The 22,816-nt window shown below is 40.8% G+C and overlaps 1 protein-coding gene across 1 annotated transcript in view; it reads left to right on the forward strand.

The window, feature by feature from the left end:
- AGBL1 (AGBL carboxypeptidase 1) overlaps positions 1-22,816 on the forward strand; it is a 209,082-nt gene that overhangs the window by 99,188 nt on the left and 87,078 nt on the right. Inside the window, exon 18 of the mRNA XM_032994199.2 lies at positions 21,854-22,034. Coding sequence (XP_032850090.2) covers positions 21,854-22,034 — 181 coding nt within the window. The remainder of the gene's footprint in view (positions 1-21,853; positions 22,035-22,816) is intronic.

Genomic DNA, 22,816 nt, shown 5'->3' on the forward strand with positions numbered 1-22,816 from the left:
ATAATACTGTTTATTCAGTGTGTTATGAGTATTTCCCCCAATCAACACACCTGATGAGTGTTCTTTTAGCAGTGTGTAGTGTTATAGAGCTGAATTGTGGGGTTTAAAGTTAAACCTAAATGTCTCAGCTAATTAGCAGCAGTGATGAGGGAAATGAAATAAAATATGACACTAGCATATGGATTTACATCTCTAATGGTTGTCACTTTGAGTTGTTCTTTATGCAAGGCTGGGGAAACCATTATCATAAAGATATAATGACACCTGCTTATCTTAAATGCAGTCTTGTGGTCAGTTGAAACACATTTTCTGACTGAGTCTAGGCATGTTTCTAAAGATGGTAAGAGTAACATTTTTGGGACAGGTATGGCAGAATGCCTGTGCCCTTTGAATCTGCTCCTAAAACTAGAATGAGGGATAAAGTGAGACTAATGAGGTGTGTTTACTTTGTCTCATCTTAAGCCTACAGAATTAGAACCACACAGTTGTTGGGAGAAATATTCTAATATTTCTCAGTTTGCCTGTATAAGCTATTTAGATGACTGTTTTGCAACTTTGATCTTTTTTCAGAAAGAAACAAGCCCTTTACCTTTAAATATAATTGTAGCAGAGCAATTCCTGTGCAAAGAACAGCAGAGGATGTGAATTGCAGAGGCCACTTATGCAGGATACTGGGAAATAATGATCATGTGGAAAATGTACACAGTTTAATTAAACACATTGATTAAATCAATATGATTCAAACAACTTAGTGCTCCAATCAGCTTAATCTCATTAAATGTAATTCAGGCCTCAATAATTGATTAATAATGCATTATAGTTTATGAATTATTGACTCCAAGTTATTATAACTGTGCCTGCTCCCTGCGTGGCTACCAGTGTTGCATGTTAATTATGAAAGGCTCGAGCTCTCTTCTCTTGAATAACTTTTTCAAAGCTGGAGATGACATATCTCCTAGTGAAACAGGGATCAAATTAGATCAACGCCTTATTGGAGTTAGTGAGCCCCAAAGGAAAATGCACTCTTTAAGGGAAGGTCTCATCTAATAATGTTGAGATAGGGAGATAGAATGACATGCTTTGATTGGTAATGATCTTCCAAACAGCCAGAAGAACTGCCTGTAGCAATTCATCTGGAGTGCTAACCTGGCATTGTGCTGGTTGGAAACAGTTCACAACAGCAAGTGCATCTGTTGTTCTTCTACCATCATTGTGTGCTGTACCTCCTCCAGCACACATGGACACAGTATAACCAATGCTGCTGAACCCTTAGGTCACATTTGTATGCCAAATATAGAACAATCCAGTTCCCCATATTTGTCTGGATGCTGAGTGGTTTCTGTGAAAAGGACTAATAGGCTTTTATAATGCCATTTCTACACTGCAATATCATACAAGAAGAACGAACTGCTGCTAGTATTGATGGAAAGTCTCAGGAGAGAAACCAAGAACAGAAGAAAGCCTCTGCTCCGCAGGTGCCCTCCCTATTAGACTGCATTTCCTCTGAATGTGAACAGAAGATGTTGTCTCAGATACATTGTTTTTCTAGATACCTAGGTACTTAATGTGGTCCAAATTTCAATCTTATGCAGAAAGAGTCCACTAGCATTAAGTTTCCTTAAAATATTCCATTTACGGAACCTGTTCTGCTTTTTACTTTAATCTCTTCTCTATCTCTACTCCTTATTTGTGATTATAGTTAAAAGTGAACAGATTTCAGTGCATATAGAGATTGAATGAGATGATGATTATAGCAAACTGTGGAAAAGAACATTTTTTGCTTTATTCTTGCATCTGCAATAGTGAGTTTTGTATCTCTGCATTCTCTTGAATTGAAGATTTGCTCCTAATTTGCAGGGATACCAGGCAGAGGTGCGGGTTCCTCTTTTTCTTTGTACCAAACACTTTGTTTTTGCTGACAGGAAGAGTCAGCTGTTGTGAAAACTGTGATCCTGTTTTAATGCAGTAATGAAGAAAGGCTGAATAAAATTGTCACGTGTTCTACAGTACTAAATGATTACAGAATCAAGAATATGTTTGTAGTTTTTTTCTGCTTAATAGACAGCTTATCAGGCATCTGAAGCCAAAGAAATGATCTCCAGATATGCAGGGCTGATGATGTGTGCTCTAAATTTCTCAAGATTTTCTTTCCATTTCAAACATCTCTCTTTTCTTTCTGATATTCCAGTCACAAAAATGTGGCAACCCATAGCAAAAATAGCAGACAAGTACCTGCAAAACTATGTTCATGTTTGAGTATCCAGTCTACTGCCATAAAGGTGGAAACTGGTTGAATGGAACATGAAATCTGAGACAGACACATGGCTGTCTTCAGACCAAGGCCAATATTTTTCATGATGTATAAACTCCTCTTTGAATCCCAGCATTTGGTGTAACTGACTCAGCCAGCACAGCTTTGACCCTATGGTCAGCCTTCTGTGAGTTTGGCAAAATGCATATTAATATATTGAATCCAATTAGTCAAGGCAGCAAGCAATGCACAGAAAACACTGAACAAGGATGCTAAAAATGGGTCTTGAAGCATAAGCAACTACAATGTTTTTTGCAAAGGGAGAAAGTAAATGTTAGAGTAATCTCTTTTTTTCTCCTACCCTTTGCCTTATGTAGCATGCTAGCAGAACAGTCATCTGAAGTGAGATAACTTGTAATGCAGTAGCTGCTCTTTATTCATCTGTAGGTTTCTGCATTTTTTTTTTAAATAACCTTCCTTCTGAAATGTGGAGATTTGTTCTAAAACCCCTTCTTCTTAGGGGATAGTGCTACAGAATTTTCTACTGTTCCTTTGGCACTTGTTCTGTTACCTCTCCTTCTTTGAATTATAATGATCTTACCTTTGTCCTGAGAGACTTGTAACCTGTGCATGTCCTTTCCAAAGAAATATTCTGATTAACCACAGCATTTTCTGGAACATAAGTTAGCAATGTCTTCTTGGTACAGACTTGGGCTAGAATATCAGTAGTGCTTAGCACTGGTTATGCTCCAGTTTTCCAGAATATCAGAGCCTTTTCTGATATACTAATGAATTAAACATCTTGAAACTCTAAGTCAACACATACATTAGTCATAATTATTTTCATTTTGGATTGGTTTGTCAAGTGCCTCAGAAGTGCCTTTTCACAGGAGCATGGTACTACTTGTATTTTTGTTATAAGGCATTGAAAATTATGAATGAAACTGAAGACGGTTTGGTCATATGTATTTCTATTACTGCTTTGGAAATTTATAGCCAGCTGCTTGGAACACACCTGTCTCACAACAGCCCAGTGCCCTGGTCTCATTGCAGTGGAGGTACAAGCTTCTATAGGAGTGATAGGTTGCCTAAATTGTTGCCTCAAAAGAAGGGGGAATTAAAACAAAAAAAAAAAATCATCATCTCTCCCTTAGGTGGAAACAATCTGGGAAAAACCTGCAGACGCTGTGCTTACACTGGCCAATCTGTGTATATGGTAGAGGTATTGAAATACAGTCCAGGAGAGCCCCCAGGCAGCTTTTGCTCCCTCAAATGGTGAACAAGCATTGAACTGCTACTAGATTTCTGTTATCAACTTCAAATCACGGAATGAAAAAACCCCTGTGTTTCAGTGAGCTGTAGGTTTCCCATGCCTGGCTATAAATTCCAGTCACACACAGTCCTGTGGGGCATACTCTAAAAGGTCAATGTGGTACTGTATAAATTAGCCAGAGAAGCATTTGAATTGAGTTAAATCTCTTTTCAATGTGACAGAGATGGGCTCTGTGAGGGAAGACATAATTTTAGGGTCAGATTGACTGTGGAGACTGAATATTGTTGCAAGCAATATGCTTACTAAGGGGTAAAGAGTTAATGCTCATGCCTCAAGGTAAAATCAGAGGTCAGGAAGGGGCTTCTTCCAGCTGGTCACAATATTGCCCAACTGATCATGTGTCTTACTGCACAGGTTATTGTTTTTCACAAATTATAAGGTCTGGAGCACTTGCTATGCAGGGTATAAAGTGGGTTGGCCTGTAGGTAGTTGGTTTTGCCCCTCAACACCTGTGTTAAATCAGTTGCTTCTGGTTGGTAGAGCTGAAGTTATGGATGGTGTGGCAGTCTGTGGATTACCCTTGCTCCTTGAATAAAAGCCTGGTAAGAAGGTCCCTGTGGCCACTGGGTTAGAAATCTGCTGTAAGGTAAGAAATTGGAGTTTTGCAACAGTAGAGGTGTTGTTTGTGTCTGATTTTTATTTTTCCTGTCTACTCTGCCCTATCTGGTGTCTGTAAGGCAATTAAGAAGTACTCCTCTAAGAAGAGAAAATGAGTTGCTGGGCTGTCTTAGTGACTAGTTGTTCTCATTTCTGTCTGGTTGTACCTCCTTGCTGACAACTACTAGGTAAGTTGTGGTCAGGCAGTAAGGGGCAGGACAGCTGGCAGGTTGGCCCTGGGAAAGAGTAATCTGTAGCTGGAAAGCTCACACAGCGTGGCATGTGTACCAGCTGCTGTCAAACCCAAACAATTGCACTTGCCGTCATAGAGAACAGTTTTTGTCTCCAGTTCAATATTTTTTTTTCTTTCTGGAATGGAAAGTGTGTGTTGATATACTGATTGAGCTAGATACATATTGATTTCTGATGCCTGATGATTTCATGGGAACAAGCTTTTTTTTTGACTTGTACTGGATAGTAAGATTGGGGAGAGTAGGCAGAAAGTGGATTCTGCCACTCTTCTGGCAAACCATTGCTTTTAGTCTGGGAACAGTTTAGGGGAAGATGGTCAAGTCTTGCACAGATTGGGTTAAAGAATTGCTAGGTTGTGACAGAAACCAGAGTGTGTCCTGCTACCAGGGAAGCCTGCTGCTCTTATGTGCTTTTCCATGATCCTGTGAATCTTGCATTTCTCACTCTAACAATAGGCTTCTGCTATGCACAGACAAAACCTTTCCTCAGCACACAGAACTAACAGACTTGGGAAATAGTGTGGGTGGCAATATAATTCTCATGTTGTTTTCACCTTTATATTTCTAAATTGGGAAGTCTCCTGGTGCTTTTAAATCTTGGCTGACTGGTTTGGAGAGACTGTCTACTGCGGCTCACTTTTCTATTTTAAAGTCATTCACCTGATACCTCAAGACTTTGAAAACTTTCTAGAAAACAACGATCCAATTTCTGGATTTAATGTTCCAAGCTACGCGTTTCTGTCTGATAAAGGCTGACCTAGCTAGTCATGTATTTCAAATGATTGGAGTTGTTTGGATTGTATGGAACAGCTTCACTCCATGTTTGCCAGAGCTGCAAGCAGATAGTTTGTTCAGCTACTCTGCCCACATCCATGCGAGGGGTCTACGCTAATGTGTAATGTAGCAAATGATATTTCTCTGTGTTGATCCTAATATTAATCTACCTGAGAGCATTAGTGAGAGAGGACATGTTTTCCCAATACACTGTGTGCATTTGTTTTTTTCCTGGTTTTGTATGTGTAATTCTGAACACCTGCTATTTCTAATTACCACCTGTAAGTTGATTTTGCTGGGAGGGTCTATGTAGATTTCTGCCTGACCTGTTTAAGTGAGTTTAATTTCTCTAATTGGAGAACAGGATCTATTGCTATGTGACTGATGTAGCCAATCTTACAGCAGTACAGCAATATATTGAAACTAGTCATTTGCAGACACCACAGACTGACACTTCTTGTTGTTTGTAACTGACAGATTCTAGAAACAAGTATTTGTGATTAATGGGCTGCAATTATACAGCAATACTAAAATGAAATAGGACTAAAAATACCCCATAATGATTTTTAAAATGCTGTTCTGTTAATGACAGGATTTGTCCATCTCCACATCAAAGAGAAACTTGTTAGCTCTCTGAGCTTGCCCACCTGTTTCTAATGCAGAAATAGAAATTGCTAATAAACAAGTGGAGACAGCTGCTATGTTCAGACTTCAAATGTGCTGATAAGATCAACTAGTTGACGAGTGACATGGTAGACACTGCAAAGTACACCAGTGTTTGCAAAGAGCTAAACTTGAACTTCTCTGTCATTTCAGGGCATTTATTATGTGGCTGTTGGATATTAGTTTCTAGCTGACAGGAAAATAGGTGCATTGAGTCTCTTTCATTCTAGCTCATTTTGGGTTTTCTCTGATTTCCCCTGCTTCATTTTGATATGGAATTTTGCAGAATTAGGTAGCAGAAGGAACAGTACTAGTAAGTGTATCTCTTCTGTCTTCTGGCCTTCTGAATAGAAGTATGGAGGGGAAAGTTACATTTTGAAGTTACCAGCTACCCATTATATCTGTAAACAGGCCTCCTAATGAATCACTTCGCTGGTTTTGTCAGGACAATTTTTCTTAAAGCATGTGGCACCTTAGAGAAGTTCCATGCCTTTTTCTCCCTGCTCCATCTCAACTTTATGTTAATAACTTTGCATAATCAAATCAGGCCCCAGAACCAACAGGACTTGTTCCAGATCTTAACTCTCTTTCCAAAAGAAGGCATTTTTTCAGTAACACTCAGAAAATGATATCTATCAAATCACCAGCGCATTTAGAATTTAATTTATTCTATCAATTGCAATTGTCGTGCTACTTAGCTGTGGGAAGAAAAATCTAATTTTCCTTGCCACTTTGTAATTTTTTTTACAAGCTTTTTCTCTTCTTTCTTCATTGAATTTGTTTAACGAACTGTTTGGAAGATTTTCTGGCATAGCCTGGGTGCTGCTTCTGTGTCTTTGAAATAGATGAGGTTAAATAAAATAGGCTGAGATTTTTATTAAAACAATGAGGGGGAAGAGGTGCTAAGGATGAGTGAATGCAGTAGTCAGAATTGGATTGGAGGTATTTCTTGACCCACAGGTAAGGAAGGACTTGTGGATGAGTTGAGGTAAACATTAAAAGACATTATGGTGTTTTGAGTGTCCCAAATGTTCTAGGCTTCTCCTTCTATTTTTTATTTTTCAAGAAAATCAGAGACACCTACTAAAACATCCCATTTTCTTTCTTCATTCTTTTCTTACCACTTTCACATAATTTTTCATTTTCTCCCCAAGTCCGAAAGCATGATGTAATAGTGATGGATGCAGGAATATCATAGCACACTGAAAATGCATGTGCTGATTTTAGGAAGTGTGGGTGGGTTTCAAAATGAAGATGACAGCTGTGTTCTGGTGTCATGGTATAGGACAAGTAGCATAACAGAGAGGCCTCTACTGATGATGTTTAAGTGCAGATTCAATTGACTTTCATGTCTAATTAAAAGAGAGGGAAGTGCTTTAAAGTAATGGACTATGTAGAAATTCACTTCTTAGGTGAACGTGGATGGCACAGGATACTTCATGACTGGGGCTTGGGAAATGGATGTTGAGCTTCCAACTCTGTGACTGATTTGTATTTTATTCTTGGGCAACATGATTTTTCTATAAATCCCTGCCTAGTTTGAAACATGGAATCTTCAGTCTGTAAAGTGTATCAAGAGAAGATGAGTGAGTTGGAATTTATTATTGTTGGCACGAGAGTGACTTTGACAGGTCTCCCAAAGGACGTTTAGGTCCTGGGATGAGCACCTAACAGAAGACTATAACTGTTGATTGAAGTGGAGATGAAGAAAGGAGGTGGATGGATAGGAAGGCAGGAAGTCCCTAAATTCCTTGTGGGTGAGGCTGCACCTGCCAGAAATACAAATCCAGGGAGGCTTTTATTGTTAAAATGAGGTTGTAGTGGATAATGCAGCAGAAACTATCTGTGACTTGATTTTTCCTTTCTACTTATTGTGCTGGAGGAATTTCTGAAAAATGATGTTTTATTTTTTTTTAATGCTCCCTACCTCTGTAGTCTGATGTAAAAGGTGCAACCAGAGCTGAGGTCGTTTCTTCCCCTTACTGACCAGCAGCGGACAGGCTAGGCTCTAACAAGATTATGGTCTCAGCTGCTTTGTCACTTCATAATGTTGCAGGTCAACCTAACACAGCTTGGGACTTTGTATTGCGGCAGAGTAGGAAAGTGCATTTAGTAGAGCAGGCATTGAAGGCCATTCTTGAAAGGCAGTCCTGTAAATCCTGGCCTCTGGCAGCCCAAGCTGTTTAGTTATGTTTTATGAATCAGGTCATATCGTGTCTGTCCTAGCTTCCAGATGTCAAACTCCTTCTGTGACAGTTTTGTCAAACGTTTTGAAAGGGCACAAAAATAACAGCTAGAGGGGTCACCATGAGGCACAACTCAACACAAGAGAATTGCTCTTCACAAAGAGTAACTGGCCAGAGGCAAAGAATAAGCAAGAGACAGTTGAAGGACTCTGGGCTCTCAGTGGCTGTGGTACTCCCATTATCCCTATTCTCCCTGTGTTTAGCGCTTGTCAACCATAAATGAGCAATAAAAATGTAGTGACATGCTTATAGTCTCTGTGCTGACTTAGGTGATGGGCCTGCAAGCTATGCAGAATGTCTGTAGATAGACTTGAAACAATGCTCCTGCTTATAAGTGATGACTTGCTGATTTCATACCCTCTATCACACCCTTATAATCAGAAGGCTCCCAGGACCCACATTCTAGCTTGCCAAAGGTCTTTCCCACCAGTTGGGATATCATTTGCAATGCAGATACCATGACCTTATTTGTCAGCCTATCAAGATGTAACTTGAAATTAGGATCAGCCCGAAAAAAAAATAATTGCTGTTTGCACAAAGGGTAGTGCTGGTGAGATGTTCCTTGTGAGGCCATGTAACCTGCCTCAAATGTAATTTATATAGACAGAAATCATAGAATGGTTTGGGTTGGAAGGGACCTTAAAGATCACCTAGCTCCTACTCCCCTGCCATGGGCAGGGCCCCCTTCCCCCAGCCCAGGGGGCTCCCAGCCCCGTCCAACCTGGCCTTGAACCCTTCCAGGGAGGGGGCAGCCACAGCTGCTCTGGGCACCCTGTGCCAGTGCCTCACCACCCTCACAGTAAACATTTTTTTCTTTTCTTCTAATCTGAATCTATCTTCTTTCAGTTTAAAATCGTTACCCCTTGTCCTATCACTACCTGCCCTTGTAATAAGTCCCTCTTCAGCTTTCCTGTACCCCCTTTAAGCACTGAAGACCGCTATAAGGTCCCCCCGGAGCCTTCTCTTCTCCAGACTGAACAACCCCAACTCTCTCAGCTTGTCCTCATAAGGGAGGTGCTCCAGCCCCATGATCATCTTTGTGGCCTCCTCTGGATCTGCTCCAACAGGTCTGTGCCCGTCTTATGTTGGGGGCCCCAGAGCTGGACATAGCATTGCAGGGGGGCTCTCACAAGAACAGAGTAAAGGAGAGGGGGAATCACCTCCTGTGACCTGCTGGTCACAGGAATCAAATAAATCAAAATAAAGCATGCAGCTAATGCATGCAAACTCTAAAATGAATTTGGATTACAAACAGGCAGTGAGACTGAATAGTTGGTTTCTTCATCCATGAAGGAAGCACACTAAGTAATACAGAAAACAAAAATAATTTAAGGAGATATTTTGAGAGTTGATGGGTATGTTAGATGGCAGGTGGAGGTTATTTTCTGATATAAGGTGCTTTTTATTACTTGTATATTCTTGCAGTTAGAAAACATCAGTTAGAAGTCTCTTCATATTTTGCAAACAAGGTATTAGCATAAGAAGCATTGTTAAACATAGCAGGAAGATAAATCATCTTTGTAATGCTAGCCATTAGCCTGTCATGACCATGATTTACAGGGATTTTCTTTTATTTAAATAAGTGTTTCTTTTAAAAGCATTCTGATAGTTTACAGAGCAGAAGATGAAGTGGTAGTGAATGCTCTGAAATATGGTTTCGATATGAGTGTTTCTGGCAAGTAATAGAGAGGAGCTCATGCTGTGGATTGTATAGGCTGTAAAGAGTGGCTAAGCTACAATGGGAGGATTCTGTGGCAGCATCAGTTGGAAAATTTCAAAGTTGTGCTGGGGAAATGTTGGGGTGAAAATGCAGGAAGGCACTGGCACTGAGGAAACATGGCACAGTATGAGCTTCATGAAGCTAGTCTGTGTACTACACATCGGAAATTCAAACGGATTAGCAGCCATCACTACTGCTGTTAAATTATTTGCCTAGAAGAACCTTCTGGATAAGACTTCTTAAAATAATATGAATATCATTTAAGAAACTGTGAAATAAAGAACAAAAACCTCTCCTGTGAAAACTCCCACTTTTGCAGTGATACATGGAATGGTGAGGACGGACATCACATGTTCCACTTGTACTGGTGTTCCTTCTGGGACTGCCAAGACTGTTTTGCAGCCTGACTCCTTTATTCATGAGTACACTTTTCTGTGTTTTGTAGAAACATGCGGGAAAAAAAAGAAGATTTTTCCTTTCCCTTGCCTTCCTACCATCTTATTCCTAAGAAGAAACAATTTTCCTCACACTAGTAGTCTTTCTACCTTGGCGTTCCGCTCCCTGTAGTGATTGATGTAGGAAGACATCATTCATTAGAAATCATTTCACTAGCATCTGAAGGGAAGAACTTCTTGCTGACCTTAGTGACTGCTTAGTGTCTTACCACATACTGTTTGAAATTTCTGCACGTTATCTATTTTATGCTGTAACAAATTTTGTTCTACCTAGTTTTCTGTCAAGTATTCTGAGACTCTGTGCTATATGATTGTCCTGGGTTTGGTTGAGATAGAGTTAGTTTTCTTCCTACTATCTGGTACAGTGCTATGTTTTGGATTTACTATGAGAATAATGTTGATAACACACTGTTTTAGTTGTTGTTAACTAGTGCTTATCCTAAGGCATGGACTTTTCAGTTTCCCATTCTCTGCCAGGAAGGAGGTGCGCAAAAATCTGGGAGGGAGCATGGCCAGGACAGCTGACCCAAACTAGCCAAATGGATATTCCATACTGTAGGACATCATGCTTAGTATATAAACTGGGGGGAATTTGGCTGGGAGGGGCTGATCATTGCTGGGGACTGGCTGAGCTTCAGTCAGCAGGTGGTGAGCAGTTGCGTTGTACATCACTTGTCTTTTTTGGGGTTTTATGTGTCTCTCTTTTTGTTATCTTCCTTTTCATTATAATTACTAACATTATTACTATTATATTTTATTTCAATTATTAAACTGTTTTTTATCTCAGACCATGAGTTTTATTTTTTCAGCTCTCTTCCCCATCCCCGTAAGGGGACTGAGCAAGCAGCTGTCTGGTTCGTAGTTGTTATCTGGGGTTAAACCATAAAAATGATCCTGATTCTTTCTTCATCCTTAAAGTATTTCAACAGTAGAACTGATTGAAAACAATATGGTATGAACTTCAAGGAAGATAAGAGATGAATCTTGGAAAACTTATGTTCTGCCTATGGCCTAAACAACTAACATGAGCTTTGGATCTGAGGTTTGAACAGAAGGTGTTAAAACACTGTGTTATTTCTAGGTGCTGGAGGGCACTAGAGGAATTGAGATTAGGACTGGCCACTAATACTAGATCTGCTACTGGTATGAGTTCTCCAAAACATTCCAGGGGAGAGAAGATAATAAAGTTCCATTTATTGTGTTTTAAACATAAAGTACTAGTGCTTTCCATTTATCGTGTTTTAGACATAAAGTGCTAGGGCCTCCCAGTCTGGTCTTTATCAAAATAAAGCTTTATACATAGGAGCAGGATTTTTGTCAAGGCTAAAGTAGGCAGGAAGCTGTACTATTCAGGGGTGGGCAGTAGAATAGTCTTCTAGTTTAAAAATATTTCTGCATTGTTCTCGTGCTAAATACCTCCAGTTTAGTCAAACTCTGCTTTGTGTCTGCTACCCAACATGTCACATAGTCTAGAATATGAAAATTGGTGCTACTTATGTCATGATACAGAATCTTTAGGACAACACCAGTTTTGCTGTCATGATGATCTGATTGAAAGGCCTTTTATGTTGCTCCCTTGTGTGCATTCCATTGCTCAGTTGTTTGGGGAGTTCATCTAAGAACTTGCCATCATGACAAGATTCATCATTCAAAATTTAAAGAAAGTTTTACCTTATCAATCTCTTGTCTGGAAAGAGAGAATTTCCTTTGGGATCAGCTCTGGGCAATGAAGTTTTAAAATTTAGGACAGACTTGGACAGTAATGACATAAGAGTCAATGAGATGAACCTGCAGAATGTCCTTTACTGTGCAGTTGTTGACATAGTGATGTGTTAGACAAGTCTACAAAAGACCTCTGTTTTCTTTCCTTTTTCTGTGAGTTTTTCATATGTAACAAAACACACAAGTTACAACTCTCATAGCTTGCTTACTGCAGGAGAAATACAGGATAATATTTTTAAGAAACATTCCCTACCAGGATATTTCTGGAGCAATGGAGTGATAAATACCAAATCAAGTGAAGACTGAGAATTTAATTTTTCCCATCAGAGTCAATCTCTGATGCTTTTTATCTTAACAAAAATTGATATTTTATCCTTTTGATAATGAGAGGCTCTGATTGAACTTCTTTTTAATATATTTTATTTCTTACAAGTCATTCCCTGAGGAAGACCTCAAGTCAGAGGCAGAGATGGATCTGTGCCTCTTAAAGGTACAGCACATATTTAAGAATAAACATTGCTTTATGCTGTAGGTGGCATTAGGGTGGGGTTTAAATCTCTGTTCTGTATAGACAGTTCATGGGTAAAATGTTCTTTACTATAGAATGTGGGTTTTGTAGAGCAGAACAGCTTGAAGGAGTACACAACAAATAGCCAAATTTAACAGGAGAATAAATTGTTGTTCCCAGTGGTGAAAGAAGCACTGACAGGTGCTCCATTTTTCCATGCCCGTTTTAGGGCTAACAGGCCCCAGTGCAGGTCCTAAGTTGATCTTAGCCTGCTGCGGTCACAGAAAGACTGGACAAAATTTTGAGATCTTCACACAGCTTTTTACCATTCCTCTCCTGCCTAGATTCCCAGAAGGAGTTCTTCCAGAAAAATAAGGGCTTTGGAAATTAGTAAAGAAAACTAATGCCTGTTGGGTTATTTCTGTCCCCGGTGATGGCAGGGTTGTGGTGTACAGAATGGCTTCTTGTCCTCTGGGTAATATGGTTTTAATGTTAACTTCTACCTCTCCACAGGGGAGACTTTTCAGTATAACTCACTGATACTGAGCCAAAATGTTCCTTTGCAAAGTTTCATCCCATTAACCCTGGCTTCACCCTAGTTTAGTACTCTAAGCAATTCCTCTTGCTGCTGTGCCTGTTCTCAAAGCAACGGCAGTGAAGGGCATGAGATATTACACTGGGGTAAAGGCTGTGTCTCTTGTAAGCAGGAGACATGAGTTGAAGCATTACTCATGGTGTGAAAGCTGTTTGCTCCTGGGGTGTGCTCTGGGGGCATCTCCTCTGCAAGCGACTCCTGCTGCAGACTGTCCATCTGCTGCTCTTCATTTCTGCAGAAGAGAAGCTATTAGCACTGTCCGCAGAGCTGGGGATGTGGCCGGAGGGCAGCTCATTCACAGCTCAGTGATGCTCTGCCTCTAGGTGCAAAGTCAGCTTGATCCTTTTACGGATCAGATTCTCAGAGGTCTCTCTGGCTAGGGATGTAACTAGAAAGTGCAGAGCTGTTGCTCTTACAGTGTTGAAATGTGACTTGGAAATGAGATAGATGGGCTGTGAGTGAGTAGTGGATATACAGAATGAAATTTAAAAGTAAGGGGTGAAAATATTGCTGTTTTGGAGCTGAAGTCTTATTAAAGTCCTGTCTGTCCTATTTGGGCAAATTTTTTCTAAAGTATCATGTGTCACCAAAATCCCATTAAACTGTCACATAAATTATCAGAGTTTCCTTTTTCCATCACTGTGGATTACTCGGGGAGATATTTTTATGACAATGGAAGCTTTTTCAGTCTGCTCCTCCTGCCTGATTTCATTTCAGATGAAATCCTTCTCTCTGTAAAGAGCCCATGGATTTCACAGCTCTATGGATCTCTGCACTCTGCCTGTACAGAAGTTATCCTGTAGGTCTCTGCTGCACTTATCTTCTATTTGCTCCTTCTTTTAGGCATGGGACAGTTTAGGACAATTCTGCCACTTCTCTAATCATACTGAATGAGAACACTGTACAGTCTGTTTTGATGGATCTCTGCTCCAGTGTCTTTTAGTCTTCTGATCATCCACGGGCTGGTTTTCCTTTTGGGTCAGTGTTATATTCATATGAAAAACCCAGAAGGTAAGAGAGTCACATATGTACCTAACCTGAAAATACTTCTTTTTCTACTTGCCATGTCTCAGAGGTCCTGTGTCTCTGCAAGGCAATCTACATTTTTCTCGTGCTGGCTGAAAAACTTACGAATTGGTGGTCAGGCCGTGGCAGTACAAAATAGTTGAGTATCTGAAATTTGCCTACTGTCACAAAACAAATTAAGGCTCAATGTACGTGTCATAGAAGTGGGGGATGATAGATCCTTGTCTGCCTTTGACAGATAATCTGGAGCTCACTGCATCAGTTAGCTAGATAATCTGTTGGGAGGACTCTTGAAGCTGATCTTCGTGTTTGCTTTTCACGACTTTCAAAGACTGCATACATAGAAGCTGAGAACCAGTAGACTTAAGGATAATAGAGAGGCTTTAGAAGATAATTAAGATTTAAAGGAGTCCCAGAAATTATATTACTACAATGTTAAAGTGGTAGGACTGTCATTAACAGAGTAGGCAAAACAGAACTTTCCATAAATATTTCTGATTGGTATGCCGCAAGAAGACCAAACAATGTCAAAATATCACGATGACAAAATATTTCTAATTAGTCACTAATTAGTGACTAATGTTTACATATTTTAAAGTGGCTGAAATTAAGTTGTAAGCCGGCACTATGCATCAAAGAGACCAACGGCGATGGCTGAGGTGCCCTGTGAACTGGAACATTGATTTCAGAAGCTATCTGAACACCGAGGTAATTCCAGAGGACTAGAGGGGAATCTTGGACCAAATTTCTGAAGGGGGTAGATACAATGATCTATGTGGCTATAGGCCCCATGCTGATACTGTTCTAGACACTGTACCAGAGTGGCTTGATGCAGGACTTTATGAATAAGGACCTAACAGGAGGTAATGTAAATATGCGAGCACACCAGCGAAGGCAGTCATGTCACTACAGATTGTCTTAGCTGATAGGCACTAACTTGCATTTCTTTTTGTGCAACCTAGTCCCTGTGTACAGTGAGAACAAGTGATTACTATCTGTTTTTATAGCAGCCTTTTGCAATTTAAAGGTTATCTCCTTCCTCTCTGTTCATCTTTCCTTTCCAATTTTGAAACTCATTTTCTCTAATTTTTCTTTGTAAGTTATGTCTTCTGAACCTCTTATAATTCTTAATGACCTCTTTGATTCTCATTGAAGTAATTTGTAAACTATGGTGGCCAGTAGTGGGCACAACACTGCAGCTTATTTGGTTTTGTTCATTGCGTTGAGCAGAGTCAACTAACAACATTCCTCGTCTTAGCTGTGATGTTGCCTGTTAGTACATCCCAGGAGAGCTGCCATTTTTGGAACTGCTTTGCATCACTAACTCATCTGCTATAATCCTCTGATCCTTCTTGGCAGTATTTCTTCCTAACCAGCTGTTCCCCTATCTTGATTTTATTCCCTCGGACTCTGGCTGAGGAGAGCGAAGAGACCCACCAGAAGCCCACAGCTCGCACAAAAGCGGCTGACAAGACCTGGCTGGGGCCAGGAGCAATGGCAGGAGATGTAAAGGCAGTTTCACTGATACTAGCCCTCAGTCGCTGAGGCGAGCAGCTCCGATGCCGCCACAATCCGTGGCAGAGGGCTCCGTCATGGTGCACAGGGGGTTTCCTGAATTGGGGAACCTCAGGGGAGCAAAGAGACCCACCGGGAGCCAGTGACAGCGGCTGAGGAGAGCTGGACAGGGCCCGGAGCAATGGCGGCCAAGTCCCGCCATGTTATAAAAGAAACCGCTGGGATCACTAGTGCCAGTTGGTGCGGGAAGGGCTCTGTAGCTCTGCCAGCTCCACCAGGGAGCAACGGCACCCCCCCGGCAGAAAGCCACGGCCTCTCTGAGCTCTGCACCGCCGTGACTGCCCGGGCAGAGCTGCGGCGGGAAGGCGCCGGCACCCCGGTGCCAGGCCACAGGGTGGGCCCTGCCCTGAGGCCAGTGCGGGCCGGCGGCAGTGAACAGCGCTGGCAGAGCTCTGGGAGGGGGTAAACGCGATGCATCTTGCTTGTCGTCAGTCTGATAAGGTGGGTGCACCGTAACAGGTATGTGGCTTCGAGTTTGAGGCTCAGTGTTATCCGAGTGGCTCAGAGGGTGTACAGGGTGAGACAGGGTGTGCCAGTGATTGTTGAGTTGGCATATCCAAAAATGGATTGTGTTAGAAATTTCTGCTGAACTAATTCAGGTGTTCACACTTAAGATGGGGAAATTATAAACTGAAACAATTTACAAAGGGTTATATTAGGTTTTCCATGGGTGCCAATTCTGAAAATAAGATGTGGTTGCTCTCCAGTCTTCTTCAAGAGGTATACTTTTATTTTAATAAGAATTGATTCATGTGAGTTTCCTTTGGCTTCAGTTGTACAGAAGATTATGTTAGAAAAATTGTAGTGGTTTCTGCTGCCTTCAGAACTTGGGATTTTGGAGTCTGCCCAAAACATACTTGCCAACTTGCTTACCAATTTCCTGGAGTTAAAAACCAGTGATGGTAGGATATCAAGCAGCACCAAGGCTGGGCAGTCTGTACCCATATTCAGCTCCCTGATCATCTCTGATTCAGAGGCAAATAAATTCATAAAACACATGCACAAAAGGAGGTTGCCAAGCAACTTGGAGCCTGAAACTCCCCCACCAAGCCATGAAGGTAGAGAACAGGCAGCCGAGGCAATTTGTAATGTTGACTTCTTTACCACAGGTAACAGTAATAATACATATAATATAGACCTATTTAAGAAAAGAATAGCTCATTTATAATTCTGGAAAACAACAACTAGTCCTGCCAGACTGTGTATTTTGCCTCTGTCTTAAGATGTGTCTGCTTTTGGAGCATTTGGCCAAAAGCAGGGTCAGCAACAAGACAGCAATGTTGGGGTGGGGGGGAGATGGGGAGGAAAGAATTATTCTATCTTAAGGCAACTCAAAGATTGACAACTAGTGGAAAAGTTTTAGGAGTGAAGTGTCTGACACAGATTCTGCCTCAGATCAATCTCATGTTTTCTGTGATCTCAGTATTTGATGCTTTTTACAAACATACTTTAATATATTCATTGTACATCACACCATATCCTGTCTTCTCTCTGGCTTTGCATAACTATGAAGCCTTGGGCATATCAGATGTATCCAGGGCAGGATGCAGCTGTGACATGTATGGAAGAGCTACGTGATTGTTCTTCTGTTTACCCATTATTTGACTCGCGTAATACCCTGTAGTGGCCACAGCTAATTAAGCTGGAAGGGAGAGTTTAGCTTTCTTTGTTTCTGTCTACTATGTCCTGGGGTAAACTTGACCCTTTGATTTGTGACATTCTCATGACAAAGTTATGCTGTGTTTAGCCATAAAGCTAAAATCTAATTCTGTGTCTTAATGGCCCTGGACTTGGGGTAAAGGGAAGAGACGTATGCAGAAGCACAACCAGAAAAATTCCAGTCAAGATGTGGATCTAGGTTGAATTTCTCACATGCTGTGTATATAATTCCCTTTTGACTTCTTATAAAATCCTAGCCCTGTGTTGTTTCAATGCCCTGTCCCTTTACAAATAGCATGGCTCAAATCTCAGCTTGAAATAATTTAGAACATCAGCCCAGGTCAAGGCATCTGGAACTGCATTTAATTTTCTTTCTGTGCTCCTCTTGATGAGGGACACTGCTGTGTTAATGGAGTTTTGTTCATTTCTTTCAGGCTGCTCTTTCCCCAACTGATATCACGATTAGTGACATCAAAGTCACCTCTTTGTGAACCTTGATGATGACAGGACTAGAGGAGGATCCTTATAACAGGCAGGAGATTAAGCAGCAAGTTAGCAGTACTGGAAGAACAAAGCTCTTATTTTTAACGTATATATCTACAGTCAAAATGACTGAAGAGAAGGGGAGATGAGAAGTAGGTGATACATTAGTAGAATTATTACTCAAAGGGTTTTTGCTCAAAGTTTTGCAGGAGGAATTGGTGATGCTTTCATCTCTCACCTTGGGTATTGTTGGTGCCACGTTATATTCTGGGCATGTTGAAATGTAACACAGTGTAACGAGACGTGATCTGCTGGATAAGGCTTTATGTAGCATGAAAAGGTTCCTCTGATTTCTCTTTTTATTATTTACCTTCCCGGAGAAGGTTATGTGTCATGTGGGCTTTGCAGAGATAAATGGCTAACCTGCACTTTCTGGCAGCTTCCCCAGAACTTGGGGAGGATTGGCCTAAGTGTTGGCCTGAGGACTTTGAAGACTTAAGCTCAGTTCTGGGCCTGGCAGGATGTATACAAGAGAACCTGTGGTTGTGTGTCCTGAAGATAAGTTTAACAGGGCACAGGAGGTAGTACAAGGGCCTCTGAAATAGCACAGACAGAAGGGCATCTGGGCACCAGTGTAAACCGGTAAACTGTGCTGGGTAGGTGGTCTGGTCAGGACTGCAGTTATGGGGGTGTGGGAAGTCAGGAATGAAGTGAAGCAGCTGAACTGAGTGTAGAAATCTTGACTAGTGCCTGTCCGTTGGAGTGCTGAGTATGGCTGGCCAGTGCTGTTCTCCACTATTTCCATTAACTCTAATGTTTATAAGAGCTGTCACAATAATTTCAAGGCAGATAAATAACTGGATAGGCTGTAAAGCATAGGATTTAGTGACTCCTGACTGCCAGAGTTGAATCTTAGTTTCCCAGGTGTTTCAAGGGTAGCAAGTTCTATGGCCATGTTGTTAGCTCTTTGCTCTATTTGCTGCTTCATTAGTCTTCATGCTGGGTGCAGACTGCAGGAGCACATCATTTGGGATTTGGCCATGATGACTTCCGTGAAGGGAACAGGCAGTTAGCAAGCTCTGCAGTTTCCCTGCTGGTACGTACCTTCCTTATGACTCTCTTGTGGATGGGATGTCAGAGCTGCGGATGTGTTTGTCAGGAGGGGAGCTTTTAAAGGAAGCTTTAACTGGAACAGAGAGGTTTCCTTGGCTGGACCTACAGGCTATGGGCCCCTCCATTGTTGGCTACAGGGAAACAATGTAGATGATCTCTATCTGGTTTCTTCCCCAAACCCACTACACACACACACACACACCCCCCATTTCCTGGGTTTTAAGATCTGGAAACTCCAGAAGCTTTTCTGACATTGAATTTAAGTACAACAAGATTGACTTTGATCGGCCTTGAGTGGAATAACAGAGCTCAGGTCTCTGCCAGTCCCATGCTATTTGCAATTAGAATTATGGCAAACTTTCCTGTGTTTCTGAGATGAAAAAGCCCCTGCTTAGAGTTTTTTTTTTTTCTTATTTTGACTGAGGAAAGAACCTCTCAATTAAGATGCTGTGCTCTCTCCCAACATACAGAAGAGATAAGAGTTGTTAAAGCTGTATTCATCAATTGCAAAAGAGAACACGTTTTATTTTGCTTTGTGCTATTTACAGCTGTTGTCCATTAGGAGTCCTCAGGAGCCTCATTCTCAGCTACAACAGCACAGTCCCATAAGTTTAGCTCAGCAATGAGCCTACAAAGCAGCACTAAATCATGGTGATGGGAGAAAGAAGAAAATGTTTGGAAATGTTAAAATGCAGCTGATATCTTTGTGAAAGCTAGTTTTTGCTTGTTGCTATTTTAAAGCATTACTAAGGTAGACTGTAATGCACAACTAGCTGGAGCAGAATAGAAATTGGGTACTCTTAATTTTGGAAAACAAAAATCAGAATGGCTAGTAGTTCTGAAGGAGCTAAAGGGATCTTTTGCAATCCATAAATGCCTTAGGCACTTATCAAAATATACTAACCTCACAGTAAGGTAAGGTGTAAGAATAATAAAAGACTAATATACTGCTGTTGAGAAACAGAATTCCAGTTGCTTTACTGGACCAGAATATGATTGCTCTGTATAAGATCTTTGAGCTGAGAATCCAGTTCACTCTTATAGTGCCCACCAAGTACTTAAGAGGAAGGTGTGGAGGGGGGTTTGTTTCAAAATCTGAGTCTGCATCCCTAAATGATGTAACTAAATTGTACTGATACACATATTGAGCAGAACTGTGCAAAATGTATGGTTAAGGGGAAGAATCAGTGTTTATTCTCTGACTGTGAAATGAGAAATTTCATTGTATTCTCAGCTCAGACACATCCTTTGCTGATTTGGACAAATCCTTAAACAGCTCTTTAATAACATCTATATTTTTCAGCATGGTGTTCTACCTCTTTCACATTAACTGATTAATGATTTCTAAAGTGTTTGGAAATTGACGGACAGATTTGGGAGCTAAGGGCAAAGGCATATAACTTGTTAATTCAGCATTTGTTTACAAGGGCACTCAGCTGATGCCCTTGGTTTTCTTTACTGTCCTATTACCACTCCCAGGCCTGTCATTTGGGGTCCCCCAATTCACACGAGGGAACAGAGCCTGAGCTCTCACGTTGCCTGATAGAGCAGGACAAACCCATCCTGGCATCGCTGTGATGCCCTAACAGATAATGGTTTCCACTAAAGTAAATCTGTCAGGTTGACTTGTGACAATGGCCTGAAACTGTGAATGCTCACAAAAGGATCATTTTAAGGCAGATAATTGCTTTGTCCTTTCCCTTTATTTTCTGCGCCTGGCAGGTGTCTTCCTCTGCCTTCTCCTGTTTCCTTGGCCCATCCGTGGAGTATGCTCAGCACAGATGGGATCTTCAAAGAATCTGCTGTCAAACTTGGTCTTTTCTAAGCATATGTATAGTGAGAGTTTTTGGAGACTTATAACTAGACCAAATGTGGGTGCTTTTTCACAGGAACAGCAAATAACATATCTGATAACAAGGAAACTTTCTCCATTAAGTTGCAAGTCTACTTTGAAACAGGTTCAGTAAAGCTTATCAATGAACTGTTCAGTAAAATTTTCATGTTGTTGTTTTTTTAAAAAAAGAACCCCCTGAACCCTCTCCCCTCCCTTAGATTCCTACAGCTTATGTCTCCAATGCCAAATGTATTGCTAGAAACAGCTGAACTGTTCTAGTTGCAACTTCTGAAAATCAGCTTTGCAAATCTGAATGTCTATATTACATGAAACTGAAAACTGTCTTTCTACCAAAAGTAACAGCCTGTCTTAGCTATTCACGTTATTTCTACCTTTTGTTGGATGGATATGAAACGATGGTTAGTTTTGAGTACTATACCTCTGCAGTTTATCTGGGTAACATATTAATGTATTTTCTTTAATTATATCAGTTTGTCTTGATTAGTTGTGATTCTAACCCTACAACACAGATTACTGTCAGAGATCAGACAGCTTGCATGTCCTTGGAGCCCTTACAGATGGACAGATCTGTTTAGAGATTTAGAAAGTTCCCAACTTTTAATGGTGATATACTGAAAGTGGAGCAGGGACTTAGAAAATTGAATAATTTCTATCTGTCTTTTAAACCTCAGTGACGTCTGACAGGGTCAAACTTTCAAGAATTACCAGAAAGTATAGTGATGCCATTTTAAGAGGCAGTAGTCTATACATGTGAAATGCTCTCTAGTAGTAGACATAATTATCTGCAAGGTATCATAGAATAAACAAGCAAAAGGATAGGGATGAAACTAGCACATGCTGGTTCCGAGTACCACACCAGGGATCAACTGGCAACAGCACCTTCAGGAAATGTCTAGACTATTTCGGGATGTATTTTCCCTCAAATACATCTTGTGTTATTCCAATTAAAAAGGAATAAAACCCACTTATAAAGATATTATTTAAAGACAAGTCCTGAATAGTTTTTTTTTTTTGCTTTGTTTTACAGACAATCGTCCTTATGTGTTTCTAATGGCCCGTGTTCACCCTGGTGAAAGTAATGCCAGTTGGGTAATGAAGGGGACCCTGGAGTTCCTTGTGAGCAGTGACCCCATTGCTGATCTCCTACGGAAATGTTTCATTTTCAAGATTGTCCCCATGCTTAATCCTGATGGAGTCATCAATGGCAAGTGAGTTGTGACATGTACTTCTTGTTTTTTTCTGGATTTGTCTGCAGGCTTTACCTCTGGGCACTTAACAGGTCTCATCTTCAGTGTTTGAGGTTAAGACAAGTCCCTTTGTCTTGTTTTTTATTCATCCTGTTATCAATCCTGTATGGAAAATGTGAATCTGAGATACAGCCCAGTGTGGTGTCTTGCATTTGTCATATGTATGTGATTCTGTACTCTGTGTAGCCATAAGATCTCTCAGATGCCTGAATGGAGTACTATTGGTGCCAGAAAAACTGGATATTTCTTGCTAAAGGGAGATCTATCTCTTCTGCTACATGAGCAGGACAGACTTTACCTGCAAGACAGATATGCTTGGGAATAACTGGCTTTAATTAATGCTTTGTATAACCTGGTGGGGGGGAATATGGGTAAGGATCTATTAATTTTTCACATTTTCATGGAAATATTTCCAGATAGTGAAGCTCCCTCCTCCTCCCACCTCCTTTTCAATCTTCCCTCCCACATGTTTCCTAAGAGATACTGAATCTGAGCTTGGAAAAGAGTGATTCCTTTTTGCATTCTTTGCCTTTACACCATCCCTGCTCACCCACACTAACTTGCCTTCCCTCTCCCTTTACGTGAGTGGAAAACGTACAACTCTGCTTCTAATTTGTTAACATGAAATAACTATTGGCATGCAGAAAGTGAAAGAGGAATTCCCTTTGAAGGCTTGAAGAGTGAACTAAGATAAAGAAGGTTTGTACTTTGCTGTAAAAAATCTGCCGTGTCTCTACAGACAG

The sequence above is a fragment of the Tyto alba genome, unplaced genomic scaffold, assembly GCF_018691265.1.
Source record: "Tyto alba isolate M040663 unplaced genomic scaffold, T.alba_DEE_v4.0 Super-Scaffold_41, whole genome shotgun sequence".
Taxonomy (NCBI): Eukaryota; Metazoa; Chordata; class Aves; order Strigiformes; family Tytonidae; genus Tyto; species Tyto alba.